General features: G+C 45.9%; 1 protein-coding gene and 1 pseudogene across 1 annotated transcript in view; one reads left to right on the forward strand and one right to left on the reverse strand.

Moving 5' to 3' along the window:
- GPR156 (G protein-coupled receptor 156) overlaps positions 1-11,685 on the forward strand; it is a 61,927-nt gene extending 50,242 nt beyond the window's left edge. Inside the window, 6 exon segments of the mRNA XM_032347609.1 lie at positions 5,278-5,436; positions 9,898-10,310; positions 10,312-10,401; positions 10,403-10,452; positions 10,455-10,852; positions 10,855-11,685. Coding sequence (XP_032203500.1) covers positions 5,278-5,436; positions 9,898-10,310; positions 10,312-10,401; positions 10,403-10,452; positions 10,455-10,852; positions 10,855-11,232 — 1,488 coding nt within the window. The 3' untranslated portion in view covers positions 11,233-11,685.
- A 6,862-nt stretch (positions 11,686-18,547) lies between these two features.
- Positions 18,548-22,630, reverse strand: part of LOC116593414 — a 58,083-nt pseudogene continuing 54,000 nt past the window's right edge.

Raw genomic sequence — 22,630 nt, forward strand, 5'->3', positions numbered from 1 at the left:
ATCTGTAGCAGTGCACTAAAAACCAAGGATGGGTGTTACATCTCTGCTAGAAACTAGAGTAATTTTTGCTGAATCTCTATGTTATAAGAACTAGATGGAAGGAAGCCATGAGAGCTGTGGCTTATTTGTCTGGGGTATAGCAGAAAAAGGGATGTTCCTCTCTGGGAGATGGGAAAAGGGAGTGGGCAGGGATCTTTTGCGTGACCCACCCCTTGGGTTCTATGGCCATTGTTGATGATTGGTAACCCATCCATCCATTGCCAACCCCTTTCTTCCTTGCTCATCTCTACTATATAGACTGAAAGAGCTCAAGACTTGCTTTACCAAATTCGCTCATGGCTTGTGGTGACCAAGTGATACCATTTCGAACACTAAAGGTTTCCTAGCAGACTTACGAGAAAGCTTTTGTTTTCCTAACAACAACAGCAACAAAAACCAAAGGCATGGCTGGCATCACCTATTCTACCTTCTTCTTACCTTGAATGTTTGTGATAACTGGAGCTATGGAAGTCATCCTGGGACTACAAGTGAAAAGTCAAGCAAACATATTTCTGTATGAGGAAACTATAGCTCATCTCATGTAGGACTATAGATTCAGGAGGAAAGGACCTTGAAGAAATTCTGCAGTTCACAAGAACTGGACCACAAACTTCTGAAGTTCTGGAGAAGCTGCCTTCCTCTGAAGTAAAACAGTTTTTGAAATAGATCTGATTTGTTTTGTCAATGGGATTCAAAGGATATTGCCTCTCTTCAACTCAAGGGAACCATCATGAAAAGGACATAATCTTAGAAATAGTGAATAGCGGCACCTGGGTTGCTCAGTTGGTTGAGCATCTGCCTTCAGTTCAGGTCATGATCTCAGGGTCCTGGGATTAAACCCCACATCTCCCTCTCCCACGCTTTGCTCTGTTCCTCTACTTGCTGCTCCCCCTGCTTATACTTTCTCTCTCTGACAAATAAGTAAATAAAATCTTTTTAAAAAATGAAATACTAAATAAGGATGAAAAATACTGTGTGAAACTTAAAATACCAATAAAAGTATTGAACAGGCAATTGGACATGGCAAAATACTGAATTAGTGAATTAATTTAAAGTAACAGAAAATAAGGGGACAGATAAAAAATGAGAGACTAGTTAAGAAAACACAGAGAACAGATCCAGGATACAATATAGAGCTAATAAGAGTCTCTGAAAGACAACAAGATAATTTGGGGCAGAATTAATCACCTAGGCACTATTAGAGGAAAGCCTTTCAGACCTAACGAAGACCTCTATCTGAAAACTGAGTGAATCCGCAACCTCCATGATGCGCCCTACTTGTAATTCCCCCTCCACACTCACCTCTGTCCCTTTCCCATCCTGAGCCTCAGGACTGCAAGACTTCCACTGTCCTTGGTGTTTGAATCCTCAGTGGTAATATTTAGGTACACTCCCATCTATATACAGACATAAACATACAGGACAAAGATCAGCTTGGATTCTCACTTCCAGGTTTGACCTAAGCAACAAGCAGTTGGTTTGTTGAAGTGGGAGTGGAAATGAAAATATTAGGGGGTACAGCAATGGGGTGGACAGACAGTGTGGGCCTTTCTCTTTCTTTCTCTCTGACTCACCCCCCCCCTTTTCTTCCTAGTCGTTTTGAGCTTCCATTATCGTAGTCTGTCTTTCCTCTTCTATTTTCTGTCTCGTGCTTTTTCTCCTCTTGAACAGAACATGATTTAAAACCAAAAAAATATATTATAGCTTATCGTAGTTTAGGTTTAGGAGGGTAAATGATTTTTCAAAATATGAAAGTAACTAAGGCTTGTCAGTTTTTTGTATGCCCCTGAATTGATTTTCCGCTCTGGCTCAGTGGCCTTCGGTAGAAGAAAGATTCTCCCTGTAAGACCCGCACTGTGTCTTCCAGGAAAATAGGACAGCTGAACAAATTTGGAAAGTTGTGTGAGGAGAGCTGTATAGGGAGGGGAGGCAGCCGGAGGTGGACTGCCTTCTTGTGACTAAGCCTTCAGACTGGATTGATGGGAGGGGCTTATGAAAGCAGAAGCGTAGATACCTCAAGGGCAGCTAGGTGGCGCTAGAAAGCTGAGTGAAATGGATGACATTACTGAAGAGGCAAGTGGGCCAAGTAGCACTCTACACAGGCCCTCAGGAAATGCCTAAGTATTTATGCCAAACACTGAGGTCATCACCAGCAATGAGCCAGCCTCTGCTTTTGTGACCTGAACATGACCCATCCTTATACACATCCCCACCTCCATCCCGCTCTCTCTGAGAGGCAGGTGGGTTCTGAAATACGGGCATTTTTTTTTTCCTCCTCTGCATTCGCCAAGTGTTCCATCTCCTCCTCATGAAGGTGTTTAGGAATTTCTACTCTGCCTTATAGTTATCTGCATAGGTCGCAGCGCCCCCTAGTTTTCTAGGGGAAAGCTTCCTTCATTTGTTCACATATCTGTCCATCACTTACTAACTGCAGGAAATGTGTAGGTCAACACATGGACCCACCTCCAAATCTAGTAGGGGGCAGATGTGAAAGGAATTATAATACATCTGTTAGGTGTCTGAGGAAGGTACGTTACCAAATGCTGAGGAAGGGGTGCCTCAGGCTGTCTGGGAGCTCAATGACACCTTCTCAGAACATGGGGTATTTGGGCCCAGTCTTGAGGGAGGAATAACAGTTCACTGAGCAGATTGGGGAGGACAGTGGGTGGCATTTTTGATGGGGAAACACCGTGACCAGAGGCAGACATAGGAGACAGAACAGGGTCTGTTTGGAGCACCATAACACTTGTGCATCTTGCACTTTTTGAAGCACAAACTGAAACAAGGGAGATTGGCAGGATTGTAAGAGAGGGCACATGGGGTGAACTTCCAAAGACCCTGGTTTACCTGGTAGAGATGGAGAGTCAATCCCACTGTGTTAATGTTTTATTGTTGCTGTAACAAATAACCACAGATCCAACAGCTTAAAATAATACATTTATTATTTGATAACCCTGGAGGTCAGACATCTGAAATGGGCCTTATTTGACTAAAGTCAAGATGTCAGTAGGTGTGTGTTCCTTCTGGAAGGTCTAGGGGGAATGTGTTTGCACTCCTTGTCTGGCTTCTAGAGGCTGCTTGTTTGGCTCATTGCTTCTTCCTCTGTCTTCAGAGCCATGAGTGTGGTATCTTTATCTGTCTCTCTTTCTGACCTCTGCTTCCACTGGCAACATCTCTTCTTCTGACTCTCCTGCCTTCCTCTTATAAGGACTCTTGCAATGACATTGGCCTTGCCCTGAAAATCGAGAACAGTCTCCCCTTCTCAAAATCCTTAACTCAGTCACAGATTCACAAGTTCTAGAGATTAGGAGGGGAAGAAAATATTTAGGGAAACATTATTCATCCTACCACACCCACATGGCCCAGAGGCCGAGAAAACAAGAAAATGCTTGCCTTCTGGAGGAAGTGCCATGAAGAGGTCCTGAAATTATGACCTGGCGGTCATTTATAGCCATGGACCAGAAATGTCAAGTCTTAAGGACCAGGATCCCCACAAAGGGGAAGAGGAGGATTTAGTCAAGGGGCACCCTGGCTGTGCCCTCCAGCTTAGGGTGAGACAGCCCAGAAGCCCTGGTGGTGCCTTTACACCAATATTGAGAAGTTCTTCCAGCAGCCCTGCTGAGACAATTCAGACGGGCATTGTTGGGGGAGAAAAAAGGGAAAAGCTATACTGCTAAGGAAACAAGGCGTCCTGGGAGAGAACAGAGATACTACAACACTGCAAGGGTGAGTGCCAGGAGAACACTAGAGGTCTGCTCTATCCACTGAAGACCACAGACTGAGGCTGAGTGCCAGGCTCCTAACTCCTGAGTCGCCAGCTGAGCTGATGGCCTTGGGAGGTGGATTTTGAGAAGGGCATGCAGAGGAGATGGTCCTCGCCTGACCCAGCACAGATCTTGCAAACTCCTGATACCATAAAGGACTCATGCTGAGTCAACAGAGGACCCAGGAGGACTTGGGGTGAGAAAGTATTGCAGTCGATGGTGGGAATTTAGTATCCTATCTGCTTTACCAAATTTGGGTTGCACTCCATAGTCAGAGCTTAATAAATGTTTGATGAATAAGCAAATCAATTCCAGGATCCCTGTGTGGCTCCCCACAAACCCCTCAGCATCCTCTCTAGAGCCAGCATAAATCACTAGGACCCTTAATGATGAAAATTCCTTAAGGAAGAAAGAGAAATGTCCAGCACTACCACTCCCCCCACCCCTGGCCCAAAGACCATGCCCCTGTTTGTGAATGCTTTTTTTTTTTTTTTTTAAGATTTTATGTATTTATTTGACAGAAAAAGAGAGCACAAGCAGGGGAGCAGGAGAAGCAGGCTCTCCACCAAGCAGGGAACCTGCTGTGGGGCTTGATCCCAGGACCCTAGAATCATGACCTGAGCTGAAGACAGATGTTTAACAGACTCAACCACCGAGACACCCCATGAATGTACTATATTCACTTCCATTCTTATGAAATTAAACCAGCCCCAAGCTTCCTCAGGTTGTTTCTCAAAACCAATTTCTCCTGAAAAACCCTCCATAGGACCCCCACAGTTACCAGTCTCTGTCTTATCACCCCTGCTAAGGAGATGTGATGTAGCTCAGGGCTCTGGTAACAGCTGGTGTTGTGCTGCTAACTGACTGTGGGGCCTTGAAAGGTCATACTCCTCCTGAGTCTTTCCTCATTTGTCATGTAAAAAGGACAGTCAGCTCGCAGACCTAATGTTCTGTCATTTCTATTGATTTTTATTGACATTTGTGGTTTTCTATCTGTCTGAGACTTGATTATTGATTTGGGTTAGAAGTCCTCTGGCAAGAACTGGGCTTTCAGTAGCAGTAAGCACACCATTACTCCACAAATGAGAATAATTAAGAATAGCTACTTACAACTAAGAGCAGTTTCATTTGAAACATACGATGTTTAGATTGCCTTACCCCATGATAGCTCCTAAACTCTGGCTTGAGAATATGGCTCTAGAAGCATACTTCAACTCTGGCTCACCTTGACCAGTCTGTCATTGTCTTCCTTTGGCATTTTTTTAAACTGAGAATGACCTTGACCTTCTCTATACCTCCTGTCTTTGCTGTTTACAAACTTTCCAGAGTAAAATGTGTTTTGAGAAGAGAATAGTTTATACATCACGTGTGTGTGTCTGTGACATTGTCATGCCTGATGTTCTTGAAAAAGAGTGAGAGAATGTATTTCTGGGAGTGTAATTAAATAAATAACATGTGTTCTTTTATCGAACAGCTGAAGCAATGGAAGGCATTTGAAGAGGAAAACCAAACAATCAGACGCATGGCCAAATATTTCAGCACTCCCAGCAAAGGCTTCCATACCCAGTATGGTGAGGAGCAGAACTGCCATGCCGGAGGAGAGAGAAACTCCATGGACAGACTCCTCACAGAAGTAAGCTAGACCCCTGCCTGGTGGATTCTCTGTTAGCAAGAACTCCAGTCATGCCAAGGTGGACCCCAGATGTCTCATTGCTGACATTCCTATACTTCCATTCCCCCACTTCCTAGCCACTCCCACTTCCCTCAGTCCCAGGCAGAAAGCTCAGCATTTCCCCAGGGACCCTCCGGTCGCTGACCTCACCCACTGCATCCATTCACTGGCCAGATGTGTACCAAGTATTGTGCAAAGTGCTGAAGAATGAAAGAAGTACAGTCCTTACCCTCATACAGCTCATAGTCTATCGAAGGAAACAGATGTTGACCAAGTAAATTATAATTATAAACTGTGTAACAGTTATGAAGGAAGGAGCACCTGGGTGGCTCAGTCATTTAAGTGTCTGCCTTTGGCTCAGGTCATGATCCCAGGGTCCTAAGCTTGAGGCCCAGTCCTGCTCAGCGGGGAGTCTGCTTCTCCCTCTACCCTTCTGCTCATGCACACTCTCTTGCTTTATCTCCCTAACAGAAGTAAATAAATAAAATCTTTAAAAAAAAAAAAAAGAATTATGAAGGAAGAAATCAGAGTGGTAAGACAGAATAATGGGTAGTGAGTAACCTACTTTAGAATGGTCAGAAAATATCCTCTGAGTTGAGACCTGAAGGTTAAGTGCAAATTGACCAGGCGCAGGGAAAAGCATTCCAAGCAGGCAGAACAGTATTGTAAAGGTCTTGAGCAGTAGTGGATCCTAGCTTCTTCTGTATGATATATTCTCTTATAGTAGTACCCTCATTTCCAAGATCTTATGGGGCCCATTATTATCCTTTCCAGGTTTGAACTAGAGATTTCAGTCATCCTGCCAACCCAGAAAGTCTCCAAAATGGGGTGGAGGGCTTAATAGGGCCTCTGAATATCATAGTAACACCAGGGGAGGACTGGGCCAACCCCAACTCCTTTTTCTTCTGTTCTTCAGCCAGATTTGGCACCTCTCCCAGAACTGGGCAGTATGATGTGGGCTTGAAGAAAGCACCTGGAAAAGCTTGAGGCTGCCCTACCTCAGAAAGGAGGCCTAGGATTCTGCAGAATCAGTTTTTCACACTCACTAAATTATATTTCATACTTTTTCAGTACAGAACACACCTGAGTAGGTGCTGTGTGGGAAACTACACTTGGCCGTAACTGGCCTGACCCCAGGGTATCAGATGTCTCTGCACGAGAAGATGGTGTGATGGGGACCTAAGGAACACAACAAGGGAAGGGGTTCACCTCCCGGGGCATCCCTGCTTGTGCTCCTCTACTCCCTCACACCACACCCTCCGTCTGGAGTTCTTTAATCCACCAGAATAATACTTCTCCATTTCTTGACTATTCATGAAACATCCAGGTCCTTATTTCAAAGCCAGATTTCTTCCTACCTGGCAAGGGAGTAAGTAGCATTGCCTTTGATATTCTGTGAAGTCTTCAAAGAAGCATTTTTTTTTTTTTTTTCCAGCTAAACAGAAGGCTGGAAACTTGGCGAAAACAGCCAGGATGATTTTTATTCACAATCAGCTAACGCTGGAACAGCCAAGTGGCCTGACTCTTTAGCCTTATGGTAATTTGTGACGTGCTTTTTGTATTTCTGCCATGCTACCCTGTTTCCCACGCAGTAACTGAATCTGCTCCATCCAGAAACATGCTTGGAGTCTGCAGAGGAAGGGCCCTAATAGGGAACAGATGCATAGACAGCAAAATCCTGGCCTCTTTCCCCCGGTGACCTACACCTGGAACATCTTCCCCAGAACAGGCCTGAGAACAAGTAGCTTGTGCCCTAGTGCCCCTCCACAGGCCTTGAGAGCTTCCAGTATCTGAGTCTCCAGTTCCAGCACTGCCTGCTAGATCAACACAAGTATCCCTCCTGCTTCCCTGTGTGCGCAGACCCTGACTCCAGCTCCTTGGTTGCAGGTCCCTTCTGTGCAGCCCCCTCCCTAGGCCCCTCTGTCTCCTGTGTCCTCTTCTTACTTTCTCACAACATGAGCAGTCCATCTTCTCACTGTTGCCCCCCTTGACACTACAGCCAGAGGTCCCGCAGAGGCTGCTGTGGCAGCATGCATCGCTGACTCGCCAGGCTGTGGGAAGGCCAGCAGACAGAACTGCCCCAGGGGTTGAAGACCCTCCCTTGTACACTCTGCAGCAGAGGACATTCACCTACAAGAGGGTGACTCTATTTCTCCTGATGACCTGCCCTTATAAAACACAACGATGGATGTTTTGCTTCTCCGATGGGCCAAAAGTAGTAGTTAATAAGCTCATTTAAATGCACTGCCCCGGTAGGTCAGATTTTGGCCTCACAATGGCGACACCTCATACCACGCCTTTAATTAGTCTGCAGCTACGGTGAAGACGGAGTCCCACTTCCTTTTCTGGAACAAGGGAAATTCACTGTTTAGGCTGACGTTTCTAAATCTGTCACTAGTCAGCTTCAGATATTTGGTTTGCTGGGAGGAAAGTATTCTTCCCAACTCAATGTTTATCCTATTTTTCTACACTCAAAGGAATTTGGGGCACAAAAAGTCAACACTTGGAGTTTACTTGCTGGGGTAGTTGTCATTAGCTGGTGGCTTCCTCCTAACTCTGTGGTGCAGTGGAGACCTCCTGAAGCCTATGAGAATGTGCGGGGCGGCGGGGGGTTGGGGGGTAGCTTCAGGAGAAAGGGCTGCTGAGGAGGAAGAGGGTTGGCATCCTTCTTGTGCTCAGTCACGCCCATGAGATTCTCTGAAAGATATCAGGCACCACCCAGATATCATGAAGAGCCGGAATGGATGTTGTCGAGTTACTCATCCACTCTGCTCCTGGTGAGTCCTTGAGTCATCTACACTTTCTCGGCAACGCCCCGGCTTCACCACTCTGCAGGTGAGCAAAAGGAGGATGGGGAGGCAGGAGCTCAGCTGCAAAGGCCTTCCGCTTATTCACCGGTTACTCACTGGTCCTGGACTCTTTCCTGATAATAAAAGAAGAAGACTCAGCCAGGATGAACCTGAACTACCAATATTCGGAAAGTCACTCTGCTGCTTATAAAGAGGGAACGGGAGATCTGCTTGGAGTCGCTGCCAGAGGACTATTGCTGGACTAGTTTACTTAAGTTACTGCTCCCATAAAGGTCACTTCTGGGCAACACTCCCATATCAACTTGAGAAAAAAACCCACAGGTTCAGTCCACAGGTGACTTGCTTCACGTAGCCCAAGGAGGGAAACATTCTTTGATTTCTAGGACACAATCAATAAATATCCAGATGCTCATCCTTAGCTTCTAGAGAGGATGACCCCAAAGAGGCAGCATTTTCGGATTTGGACAAGCACTTCCTAGAAGCAGTTTGGGTTATTACTCCCCAAACCCTGGACCCTGCTATTGTCTGCCCCAAGACCATCACTTCTTCTTTGGGCTCCACTACTTTTCAACATCAGCAATCTCAGAAGGTGGACATAAGTTCTGAGCTAGATAGTCGCCGATTGCACAAGCAGAGGTCGCTCAGGGCACACCCACCACCACCCCCTTCCTGCTGCTTCATGCCCCCTGATCTTGTGGCTAGGACAGGCACACTCCTGCAGCCCCCACCTGCCAGCCCTCCTGAGTGCAACCTGTATTATCAGCTCACAGCCCTGACGCAGGTCGCTCCACAGCCAAGCTGCCCCAGGCTTAGTCATCTGGCTCCTTGTGATCAGAGACTTAGTGTCAACTATTCTAATAAAAAGCGGGGGGGGGGGGGGGTGTTTCTCCAGTAATTCTGGTGCCTGCGCTTTTCTAGGAGCTACTGACAACTAATGGCATGACACAGTAGCTTCAGCACGTGCCCCCAAGGTCCAGCCAAGGGAGGCGATGACATCAACCTGAGAATCTTGTTGCACCCCTCCCAACCCCCAGCTCGGGTCTTCTCTCTTTGGCGCAGGAATCTCCACTCTTCTCTCTGTTCTTCCCAAATGTTCTAGTCTGTTTGACAAGAGGCAAAGTATGTATTTCCTCATTCATTCATCCCCAAGATATGCTGGAAATTCATCTGTATTTTGCCAAAGTGTGGCAAACCCTGCGTTGGGCCATCTCGGGCCATCTCAAACATTATCCAGAGTGGTGTCTCACAGAAGCAACCTGACCTTCTAAGTTCTGAGGAAAAGGGAGGGGCCTGCAGCAGCCAGCAAACAGCTAATGCTATGCCTCATCTGACCTCCCGTCTCAAAGACAAAGCCACACACTCTGAGGATTTGGGTGGGGGAGGGGGTTAAGATCACCCAACAATAAATCATGGCTAACCTTTATTGAGCACAGTGTGTCAGTTACTGTGCTAAGCACTTCACTCACATCCTCGGAGCCTGAGATCACCAGCCAATTCGCAGAGGAACTGGGATTTAGAGCAAGGTTCTGAAGCCACACTTTCTCCACCATGGGAAACAATGTAAAAACCCTCTGAGGCATTCTTTATTGATGATTTCACTTTTATTTTGCAGAAAAATGCTATGATTGAAAGCCTGCAGGAACAAGTAAACAACGCCAAAGAGAAGCTAGTGAGGCTGATGTCAACTGAGTGCACCCTCGACCCCGCAGAGTGGGCTGTCCCTCCTGCCTCCTCCCACAGCAAGAACATCCTGGTTGCAACCTCTGCCCATAGCTTGGTAGGTCAGGGGCCTTCAGAATGCCTCTCTGACTCTCAGAATGCTACCAGTGTGGTTGTGCAGGACTCCCAGAGCACAAGCGTACAAAGCCTGGAGCCGGCTGTGAAGGACACCAGCTCCTCCCCAGGGCAGAAGGAGAAAACGTCTAACTTGAAAGATGTTTCTGATCATTTAAATTTGGGCTGCAGCCAGAAGCCACGGCCTGAGCAAAGCCAAGGAGCAGAAAGACAAGACCAAGTACTCATGAACTACCCCAGAATCTCATGCCAGTGGAGAAGACCCCGTTCCCCAGAGACAGGGGCAGCTGGAGAACTCAGAGGAACCCCAAAAGCGGCTGTCAGGTCAATTCAGTGATCAGGGAGAAGCTTCAGGAAGTCTTACAAGATCTGGGCCTGGTCCCGAGCCTCCCCTCCCCTCTTCCCTGTCCTGTCCGCAGGAGCCCTGGAAGAGCAGTGCTGCCCACAGCTTCCAGAAGATTCCCCTCACCAAGGAGCTCGGCTTTAGCCCATACATGGTGAGGAGAAGGCGGGCTGCACTGCAGGCTCGCTCACATTTTCCAGGCTCTATACCTTCATATATGGGGCATCGTGCAAATAGGACTGTTTCTGGGGCACACAGTGGGAGGCTAAACGTGCGCAGTAGGGACAGTGTCTGCCTGGATCCCAAACGGCACGATTCCAGAGTCCCAAATTCCTCTTCCAGGAAGACTTCACTACTCCCAGATCCTCAAGGCAAGCCGGACACCCTGGAGGGCAGCAAACAAAGCCACACAGAGCCCCAGGGTGTCCGGAGGGAACCATGCAGCCTTTCCCCCCCCAGCCTTCTGGCTCTGACCGGGCACCGTGTCCTGCTGCCCCACACCTATTCAGAGCCTCACCAGACATTCTGGAGCAGCGGCAGCTGCTGCCCCTGGGATTCCCACGCTGTCCCTCCATGTCCCCTCCATGCAGCTACCTTGACACTGAGTCCAGCAGCTCAGACGAGCTCTTCTGCCGCTGCCACCGGCCCTACTGTGAAATCTGCTTCCAGAGCTCCTCTGATTCCAGTGACAGTGGCTCATCAGACACCGACCCTGACCCTGCTGGCGGGCTGGCTTCCTGGGAGAAGCTGTGGGCCCGCTCAAAGCCTATCGTGAACTTCAAGGACGACTTGAAGCCCACACTGGTGTGAAAAGCAGCAAAGTGAGTCTGGATATAGAGGTCAGTTCAGGACAAGCCTTACCAAGGCCTCTAGGTGGAAGGCCAGTTGTGGCCTTCGGGAAACAGATCGGTCCCCTGAATTGATCAAGCCTTTATCATGTTTCAGCTGTGCTCACTTGAGCACTGTGCTACCTTGAGCTCTTCTCAATCTATCAAAAGAGGAGTATTGCCTGTCTTGTTACTACCTCACAGCATTCCTGTGAAAGACTTGGTTGAGCGACCTTAAAAAATAAGTTTTAGATAAAAGGTGCTAAATGAGCACAGAGGGTCTTCTGTCCTGGTCAGTCTGTATTCTATGAAACTCTTAATATATACCAGGTGGAGAACTATGCAGACATACAGATGGAGAGATGCAAGGAAAGTTTCTGCAGAACCAGAGCTGTAGACTGGGACCCATCAAACTGACCTTCTGGTGGACAGACCTGCTAGGAAGATGAGTCTCTTGCATTCTTGCGTGCCCCGCTCTTGGCAGGGGATGGTTGTATTTCTGCTGAAGTTTGTGAACACGACCACCCTTCATTTCCAGCTTCCGGCCAGACTCAGCTCAGAGTCACCTGTACACACGCTGTTGGTGCACATGTCTTTCCGCCATTATGACATCTCACCAGCTTTCTGAGACTGTCAGGTCTCCATGGGCCCATAGGTTGCCCAGGTCTTGTTCCTGAGCTCAGATGATACCAGAGGCCCGGACTGTCTCCTTGTCCCTGTGGCCCATCCCTTTGACTTTTCTGGTGGTACAGTTTTGTACTGGGTCAGGGCAGCAGGTGGGGGAAGCACACACCAGTAATTTCTGATGGGGTAGGAGAGGCCCTGTTTGTCAAAAGGTGGTTTTGGTGCCATTGGGATTACATGAGCACCGACAGCTACGTAAACCTGAGAATACAAAATGGGGAAATATAAAGGAAGAAATGTGGGAGAAGGCAGGAAAAGAGAATAGGTTTTGAATATTGAACTTGAATCTAGCGTGGTACTTGGCAATATAAAATTTCAGGAACTCCTTATGACAACCCTGTGAAGTAGGCACTTTTGTTCCCATTTCACGGATGGGGAATATGGGGAATTTGAGGCTTAGAAAACTGAGGTAACTTCCCCAGACATCACACTGCTAGAGAGCGGCCCATGTAGGACTTGCCCACAGTTCATGGGACTCCCAAGTTGGTAGATTTCCCTGAGGGCACATCTCTTCCCTGACTTTCCTGGGAGTGATCAGCAGGGCTGGGCAGGCCAGACAGGAGTGCAAGGGAGTGCTCATTCTGCAGTGTGAGCAGAGGCTCCTAGCCTCAGGCAGCAGTCGCGCCCCCCCCCCCCCCCGCCTCCCTACCCCAGGGGCCCCCCCACAACTCCCACCAGAGCCAGGGACTTGGTGAAGAACAAGGGTAGGAGACAGAACGGCCCCCAGTGCCACAGGGAAAGCACAACTGGGTCCACTTTGCTTTAAGCGACTGTTGTTTACAGGCCATCCCCCACCCCTACCCTGTGTGTGTTCGTCTTTGTGTATACATGTTTGTGTGCAGGAGTTTGGGCCTCATTAGATATGCTTGCAGGGGGGCGGTTGGCTCCAGAAGTTCTTACAGAAGATTGATCCTGAACTCTCAGGGCCTACTGACACTTGGTGAATCTCTAGACACTGGACTGGGAAGCCCTTCTGGTAGCACGGATTCCTCTACTGTCTACTTTTAAATGCAAATGTCATAATTTATTCTGTGTGTGGGTTTGTAGTTTCCACTTGTGCTGTTTGTACGCTGTCCAAGTGACACCTTAATAAACCAGAAATGGCTCCCAAATCAAGTCTCTCTAGAAATTGTAGTCTCGTGGCACAGAGCACGAGTAGTAGTCTCGTGTAGACCGAACCACCCAGGGAGCAGAAATGAAGCAGCTGTCGGAGTTGCCACTGGCTTGCCCCAACTTCCAAGTATATCTTCTTTTTTTTTTAAATTATCATATAATGTACTACTTGTTTCAGGGGTACAGGTCTGTGAATCATCAGTCTTACACAATTCACAGCACTCACCATAGTACATACCCTCCCCAATGTCCCAGCTTGCATTTATAACAGATTCTTCTGTGGTCTCCTCGGGCAGCTTCCTATCCCAGAACCACCTGCTCCAGTGGATAGAAGAAACTCTGGAGACCCTCCACTCTTCCAACCCATGGCAGTGGGTCCTATAGTTGGGCTTCACCTCCTTTAGCTTCTAGCAACCTCCCATTCATTAATGGAGGGACTATGGAGGACTATGGAAGCTCTAAACTTGGCACTCCTTCTAGCTTCTTCCTCCCTCTGCAACTATACCTTCAGTCCCACCATCTCAGCACTACCACTTCTCCTTCCCTCTTCTATCTAGAATCTCTTTCTCTACTTTGTGCACCTTGTAAATTACTCATCCTTCAAGACTCAGGTAGAGTCTGAACACCCCCCCCCAAATAAAATGGACTGACCCCCTAGTTAAATATAGAAGAATATCTGCAGGCCCATGTTTTGAACTTAGTTATATAGAGGCTTCTACTCCCCATGTTACCTAGAATTACTTTGTAATCTTTGATAGACTTGACTGAAGAGATGGAGAATCTACCTGAATTTTCCTTGGTTATCATTTGGTTCAAAAACTGTGTGTCATGGAGTGTCTGCGTGGCTCAGTCGGTTAAGCATCTGGCTCTTGATTTCAGCTCAGGTCATGGTCTCATGGGTCATGGAATCAAGTCCCAAGTTGGGCTCATGATCAGCAGGGAATCTGCTTGAAGTTTCTCTCCCTCTCCCTCTGCTCCTCCCCACATCACACTCACTCAAGTTCTCTCTCTCAAATAAATAAATAAATATTAAAAAAAACTCTGTGCCAAATATCATAACTGCCTACCTCAAATACTGTCTCTAGACCTAGTGTTTATTCAGTTTACTCATCCCCATTCCTTACCACCTCCCTTCCTAGATCTTTTACCCCAAACCAACTAACCCAGTGATGAAATTCTTAAAGGGATGAATGTGTCATGGCTTTTGGATGCTCTTGACTGTTATGTCCTCGGAGAAAGGGTAGTACCTTGTGCAAAGGAATCTGGAAAAGGAAAAGGAAACATTGCATCTACACCTGTGCTCTGGTTATGTATGTCTTTCTTGGTTTTAAGGTCTGGCATGGAGCCAGGTGTGATTCTGACCCAAGCATCTCTTCTCCTGCTGATTAAAATCTTGATTTAAGGTTCCAAGTTGAAGGTTCCCACCCTGATCCCAAAGTCTAGTCCTTTCTCCTGGCCTGTGACAAACTCTTTCCTTAAAGGATCAGCTTGGCCTTCCTGGAGCTCATAGCAGAGAAAAAAGCATCAGGATGTAGGAGGCTTGTTTTTAAAGAACCATATCACTTCTAAAATGGTGAAGAGAAAAGTCAACGCAAGTTCCACAAAATCTCTTCTGTATCTGTATTTATTATTATATTTAGATGTGTCTCCTGTGCAGATTACAAGTTGCTGAAAGCACTGAGTTTGTCTTCCCCATCTTTGTGTCCTCCAGAGTAGCCATCAGAGAGTTTCACACTAAGTTGAAGCACAATAAATGCTTGTTGGATGGATTTCTGGACAGATAAGTGGATAAAACAAAGGAAGGCAGAGAACCAGTTCTGGGGTTAGCGAAGCAGCAGAAAGGGAGGCAGAGCCATCTGGTTTCACTGCTTTCCAATGAATTAAAAGTGAGAAACAATATCACTAAAAGACCCAGAATAACTGAATTCTGAAAATGACAGTGCTTTAAGTCTCTTAGGGAGAAGGGGGATAGAATGATAGAATTAATGGAAGAGAGCAAGAAAGTTACAGGGATTAAGGTCCTCTTTTAAGATGTTTTCATCACAGACTTGTTACTGAGTAACCAGCAGCATTAGTAGGAGGACAGTCTGTTCATCTTTCTCACCATCAGCTTAGTTAGTCCCCTTTCTCAGAGCCCCAAACAAAGCACTTTCTCCATACCCTCTGGCTGCTACACTTCCCCCAGTAACACCATCTGGGCTTTGTCAAGGGAGGTCTAGTGCAGAGATGGCATTTGAGAGCTGAAAGCAAGGAGAAAGGTTATTCTTTGTACTCAGACTTGGCTCTTCCTCACCTCTGGTACCTACTCTGATCTCTTTCTCCCTGACATGTTCCTCATTTTAAGAATCCAGCCAAGCTGCATTTGAATCAGGGAGCATCTTGGGATGCTCAGTGCACTATTGAGGTCACAAAGAGGCAGGAAATGCCAGTGTAACGAGACAAAATTACCGGTTATGAGCTTGACAAGATCTGGGTCAGTGTTTCCCAACCCTTTTCATTCTTTGACTTACCTTTGGATGTCTAAATATACTAAAAAGACAGGCTCAGAGAATAAGTGCTTGGGAGCGGCCCTGGCAAGGTCTGCAGGTAACTAAGAGAAAAGCAAAAGCACAAGAAAAAAGAAGGGAAGGAGGACAAGAAGTTCAAAGAACAGAGAGAGACAGGAAGATGTGGTGACGGAGAGAGGAAGACGGAGAACAAAAGGCATCCTGCTTAGCTTTGTCAGTGGATGGACTGGGCAGTTGCCTCTCTTGTAAAGGAATGTGCTGGCTCCAGTTCTGAGTTAGAGAAAGTGAAGCTCACTTCTGTGAAGAAAGACAGGGATACCCTTGTAGAGCCCTTTCTTCGGTACATATGTGACCATCAGTTCATTTCTCGACTTTCCCCATAAGACGGTGAGCTTCTTGAGCCTACAACTTGTTTGTAATTATCTTGCTGTCCCCCGCACCTAGCACTGTGCCCAGCGCATGGCTGATGCTCAACAGATGTTTGTCAAAAGACATAAATCAAGAGAAGAGCAGCCCAGCCAGAACGGTCGAAAGGGGGACCACTCACAAGAGCTGAGGTCACCCGGGAAGCAAGGTTCAGGTATTTCATCATGGATGACTGTGTTGTAGGTTCACTTTGTTTTAACAAATCCCTCGTTAGAACACCTGAAAGCTTTGTCAAAAGAAGGCATTATAGAGGAACTCTCTTCTCCACTAATTTTAGTACAATAGTTTTCCTCACGACAATGCCAGGGCTTAAAGTCGCCCTTGTGTCCGTGTGACTTCCAGCAAGTTGCATAACCTCTTTGTGGCTCAGTTCCCCCAACTGCAAACTGGGATAATAACACCTACCTCATGGAGTTGTTATGAGGATTCAATGAATTAATGCTTATAAAACGGCTGAACTATGCCTGCCACAGAGTAAGCATTATAGAAGCATGTGTCTTGGAAAGTTATTTGGAAAACACAAATTTACAACTAGAAATCCTGTTTTCTTGCTTTATGTCCCAATCCCCCTTCTTTGTGTTCAGTTTGTTCCTGAGGGAAGGATCTTCTAAATAGATTTGGAAAAGGAAGGATTACCCTTTGGTTCAGCCCACTTCTTGGGCAACAGAAATTTCTCCTTCAACCCTTTCTAGGTCAGGCACAGTTTGGGGAGCAGAGCCACCTGTAGGACTCAAATATTAGGGTAGGCCTAGAAGAAAAGGTATAGTTGGAAAGTCAGGAAATCTGATTTTGTTTCAGGGGGAGCCAAAGGACACGACTAATATCCTTGATAGAAATATTTTGGATTTTTATAATAGAAAAAAATACTGGGTGTCACTTAATACTTGTCTCACTTAAGACCTATAGCCATGCCATGAAGTAGTTCTTGTTTCCGTTTTACAGATGAGGAAACTGTCACCAGGAGAGGCCAGGTTAACTAGCGCAACGTCACACAACTGTGTAGAGGCAGAACCAAAGCCTGAACTGAAATTTGACTTGATTCCAAAGCCGTTTTTGGATTCCCTGACACAAGTTCCAGAGCATGTGCTACAGGCGTGCTACCAGAAGACAGAAGGAATTTCAACCCGGCAGGACAGGGGCCCAGGCTGAGGTTTTCTTAGGACACCAAGGTTTCCTTAGGAAAAGCAAGCTGGTCAAGTTCTATAAGCCTATTGCAAAACCTCCCTTGCTGAGTCATTGAACAGTGTCCTGGAGGGAGCTTTCTAAAGCTACCTGGTCACTCCCGCCCCCTGAAGGAAGCTCAATGCCACGGACACTTGATTCTGAAAAGATGTTAACTCCCTTGTTTGAAAAAGTATGGCCAGTCCTCCAAGCTGGAAGTTTTTTCTCAAGCACTGTGCCCTTGAAGGGGCACAAAATGATGAAGCTGGACAAGGGTTCCAGAAGACCCCATGATGGCTAGAAACACTGCAGACCACAGATCTGCTGAGACTCAGGGAGGGCCACAGAATCTCTTCAACTCAAGTCCATTTCACTGAAAAACTTTCATTGTGCCCACTTCCTCAAGATGAAATCTCACCTTGGTTTGGGGTTCGAGGTTCTCCATTATGGAGTTCTGCCCTCCCTCACTCTCCACTTGCCTGAAACTCTCCTCCTTGCTTCTGCCAAATGGGTGTTTGCCTGTTACCAGAGCATGCCAGCACTACCTCAGGCTCTAACTTTTGTTCACACCAACCCATCTCTCCCACCCTGAAGTGGCCTGAAGTGACCTCACTTTCTTCTGGCTGGTTCCAACTGGCCTCAGAATTCATCTAATGATAAATTATAGACTCCTGTGATGCCCTGACAACAATTCCATTGTTTGGAGCTGTTACAGAAATCCTTTATTGTTAAATTTTCACATGTTCATTTCTTACCCCTCCAACTAAATTATCAGAGACTGGAAGGCAAAAGCAATGTCTGATTTATCAGTTCATGTCCACAATATCTTGGAGGTGCCTGCTGCCTTGTAGATCCCAAACATTTCTAGGTTTTTAAAGACTGACCAACTCTCTTTCTGTTCCTTCCTTTCTGTTTGCTCAAAAGTATCTTGATTAAGCCGACAGAACCCAAGTTGTGAGATCCCTAAAACTCTGGACCTAATTTCCCCCAACACTTTCAAAACAAACAAATAAGATGGTTCCTGTGAACACCCTCAGGAAGCATAAGGGTCCTAAAAAGAGGGAGACCAGGTTATTTTGGTTGTGTTCCTACTACTCCCACCATAAAATATAGGACAGAATTGGAAACAGAATACGGATCTGTCAACATATTCTGAAGGCACAAGCAGGCACTTTGACACTCAGGAAAAGGAGGCCATACCAGTGGAATGCAGCCAGATGTCTTATTTCCAGCAGTTATCCCAGTCTTACACCAGAGCTGCAAGAGTCTCATGACTGGGCAGAGTGGCTTGGGTCTTGCGCTATAAGCCGTTGCTGTCAATCCACATCCTAAAGGGATTTCTTCTCTCTGAAGCTCTGCCTACAGTTTCCAGGGGATCCCAGATCAAGGTAGGGTCTTTATATTAACTTTTTTTTTTTTTTTTTTTTTTTTTAGTTAACAAGGTGATTTTCAGGTGCAGCCAGAGTTGAGAGCCACTAGACTTTTGCTCTGGCCTCCTGGAATGCCAGAAGGAAGCTCCAGCTTCTATCCATCATCTCCATCCCCATGCGTTGCCCAGCCCCCAGTCTGGAGCTATCCCACTCTTCCCTAAACACAGCTCCCAGGTGTAAGGGAAGGCAGAGGGACTATGAACATTCTGGACCCTGCTATACTCTCTCTTAGGCTCTTCTTTCATCTCAAGCATAGATTCTTCCTCCTCCATGAGCCTTTTCCTGTCTGTACACTTTGGCACACTGCACCTTCCCTCTGCAACAGTTATGATCCAACACCCGTCCAGCACATACTTACTCATCACGTGGCACTGGAATGCAGCCCCTTACATGGGCTTTATCTTTATCTCTCTCCTGAAATCCCAAGCTCCTCAGAGTCATTCTTCGAACTTCTTTTTGCTCTGACAGGGATGAACCTGGAATGGACATAAAACGCTTGAATATTGAATGGAGAGGGAGAGAGTGAAGAGAACGAGGAGGGAAATATTTTTACTCAACAAATATGTATTACACATCTATCATAAAGCAGGTAGAAAGACAGTAAACAAACAAGAGTTAGAATAATTTCCAACATAAAGTGTAATAAAAAATAAACCAGAGTAAAAAGATGGGGAATGAATAAATGAATGAATTTATCAAATGTCTAGTAAATTCAAACTCCACAAACACTTAATTTCTATCCACCCAGGGTTTTTCACCAGATTGTACAACAGTGGGGGGAGGCTACTGGGTTTTTATACTATTTTGTTAAGGCCATCATAACAAAGTACTAGGGACTGGGGAGCTTAAACAACAGAACTTTATTGTCTTATAGCCTGGAGGGTATAAGTCCAAACTCAAGATGTCAGCAGGACTGATTCCTTCTATGGGTTGTGAATGATCTGTGCCAGGCATCTCTCCCTAGTGTGTATCCTAATGACTTGACTTTACAACTTAATTTCCTTTGTAAAAATAAAACAAAACTCTGTCTCCAAATAAAGTACATTTGAGGTACTGGGGGTAAAGACTTGAACATATGAATTTTTGGGGAACACAGTTCATCTCATAACAGTGTCCAAACAGTGTTTTTACCTTTCTATCAAGATCTACGTACCATTGGGGTTTACCAATTAAAGATTATTTTAGGGAGCGCCTGGGTGGCTCAGTGGGTTAAAGCCTCTGCCTTCGGCTCAGGTCATGATCCCAGGATCCTGGGATTGAGCCCCACATCTGGCTCTCTGCTCAGCGAGGAGCCTGCTTCCCTTCCTCTCTCTGCCTGCCTCTCTGCCTGCTTGTGATCCCGTCTATCAAATACATTTTTAAAAAATAAATAAATAAAGATTATTTTAGTCAGTTGTAACCTCCTTGAGGGTAGGAACTCTGTTGTTCATAACTATTTCCCAAGTTACTAGGGCCACGTCTGGCATGTAGAAGATAATTTACAAATGTTAGATTGAATTCATTTTTGTTCTAGAAAACTCAGGGCAAAGGGTGAAGCCATTTAACCCAGGAAATCAAAATAGGTTGATAGCCCGCAGCAATTCCTGAAATTCTCTGAGTCAAAGGAAATTATGTTTCCATGACACAGAATCTGTTCTGGATTTCTTAATTAGGGGTATTTGCATGATGAGAGGAGACTTGCTTCCCTCCTCTCAAAGCAATGGCCTCTGCCTCTGCCATCGGAATTATCTCTACAGCAACTTGGGTGAGTCACAGAGAGAAGGTCTGGCTCTCAGTGGGGAACGAACAGCAGGAGAGAGGGAAAACATCTTAAGATAGAGACCCCTTATGGATGTACAGGAGGAAAGGAGGGCCCATAGCTCAGCCTCTCAGTAACAAATGCAAGAGAAATGTCAAAATAGTTTTAATTGAGTGTCTCCCCACCTCAGAGTTATGCTGTTGCTTCCCTTTCAACAAATGGCTCAGCAAAAGGTCTCCAAAGCCCCATACAACTGGGCTCTTGCCCTCAGTCCCTGGACCAACTGTGAAAAGTTCAACATCCAAAACCCGGAAAGAAGACACGGTGGGTATGAGACGTATGAGCTCTTAGCACCATTCCTGCTCACAGTCTTTGATTCCTTGAAGCCTCCTCTGTGCTTGCACTGTTCCCTACAGATCAGATAGTGTAATTCAGTCTAGCCACCACAGATTCTCTGAATGCATGTATTCCTTACCTGAAGACATGGTTCCCACATCCTCTTCCATCACTAAACACATTGAATGAAGATCTCACTTAGCAAGCCTTTATCAGCGTGGACAGAATTTTGATAAAGATCTTATTTGAGAGAGAGAGAGAGAGAGAATGCAAGCATGAGCAGGGGAAGGTAGCAGAAGGAGAGAGAGAAGCAGACTCTCCGCTGAACAGGGAACCCAATGCAGGGCTTGATCCCAGGACTCTGGGATCATGACCTGAGCTGAAGGCAGACATTTAACTGACTGAGCCTCCCAAGTGCCCCAAGTGGACAGCATTCTTAAGTTCTATTCAGAAACCCAGAAACAGAAACCAGATGGTTAAGCAGGAAAGTGTTCCATGCTTTCTCTTCTACCAACTAGCAGCCTGTATCAGGTATCCAGTTCTCCAGGTTGGACACCAAACAAAACTCTAAGAAAGGCAAGACACAGCAAATGTTGGAGAGGCTGTGGAGAAAGGGGAAGCCCATTACACTGTTTGATGGAATGCAAGTTGGTACATCCACTTTGGAAAACCATGTGGAGGTTCCTCAAAAAATTAAAAATAGAGCTACCCTCTGTCCCTGCAATTGCACTATTGGGTATTTACCCCAAAGATACAGATGCATGAAAAGAAGGGGCCATATGCACACCAAGTGTTCATAACAGCAATGTCCACAATAGCCCAAACTATGGAAAGAGCCAAGATGCCCTTCAACAGACGAATGGATAAAAAAGATGTGGGTCCATATATACAATCGAATATTACTCAGCATCAGAAAGGATGAATACCCAACTTTTGGATGGTACTAGAGGGGATTATGCCAAGTCAAGCAGAGGAGGTCAAGCAGAGAGTCAAGCAGAGCTAGTCAATTATCATAGGTTTCATTTATTTGTGGAACATAAGGAATAGCATGGAGGATCTTAGGAGAATGAAGGGAAAAATGAAGGGGGGAAATTGAAGGAGAATATGAACCATGACAGACTATTGAAACTCTGGGAAACAAACTGAGGGTTTTAGAGGGGAGGGGCGTGGAAGGACGGGTTAACCCAGTGATGGGTATTAAGGAGGGCACATATTGCATGGAGCACTGAGTGCTATGTGTAAACAATGCATCATGGAACACTACATCGAAAACTAATGATGTACCATATGGTGACTAACACAACATAACAAAAAATTTAAAAAAAATTTTTTAAATTCTAAAAAGACTTTTGGAAGATGATCCACAAAGCTAAGACAGGTCAACCAGAATTTCAAATACTAAAGAAAGAAGAGAAGAAGAGAATCTTTGCTCATATGGCTGTGAAGAGGCTACAGACAAGCCACAGCGCAGCTGAAAACATTTGAAAACCATTAAACTGGGGCTGTCAGCAGTGCCTCTAAGGGAAAGACACGGAGATGGCCGAAACCAAATCCTTGAACTACAGCTTCCAAGGGATCTCTGGGGAGAGGACTCTTACAGCAAATGCACACAGCTTATGACTACAGGACTTTCAACCTTCATTCCAGGAAGTTGGACTAGACCACGTGAAAGCTAGGAGGAATTGGTTTTCCACTCTAACCTTTGGGCGTACTTCTCAAATGAAGAAATTGTTTCGGAGAATCACAAGGTCTCTCTGAGATTTATTTTAATTTGACTTTTTATTTGAATAATAATATAAAAATAATTCTTAGCTTGTTCTCAATCATCTGGATGACTGTTTAAGAATGTTCTGTGAAATTTCAGTACCTAAGGTTGCGCTTTGTGAAGGTTTACGCAAGCAAAGCTTAAAATGGCATCAAGGTCTGCTTGCTTTTTAAGTGAGGATGTTGAAATGGTTTGAGTGTAAAAAAGTAGTGGGAGAACAA

This window comes from Mustela erminea, chromosome 1 (genome assembly GCF_009829155.1).
Source record: "Mustela erminea isolate mMusErm1 chromosome 1, mMusErm1.Pri, whole genome shotgun sequence".
In the NCBI taxonomy this organism is placed as follows: domain Eukaryota; kingdom Metazoa; phylum Chordata; class Mammalia; order Carnivora; family Mustelidae; genus Mustela; species Mustela erminea.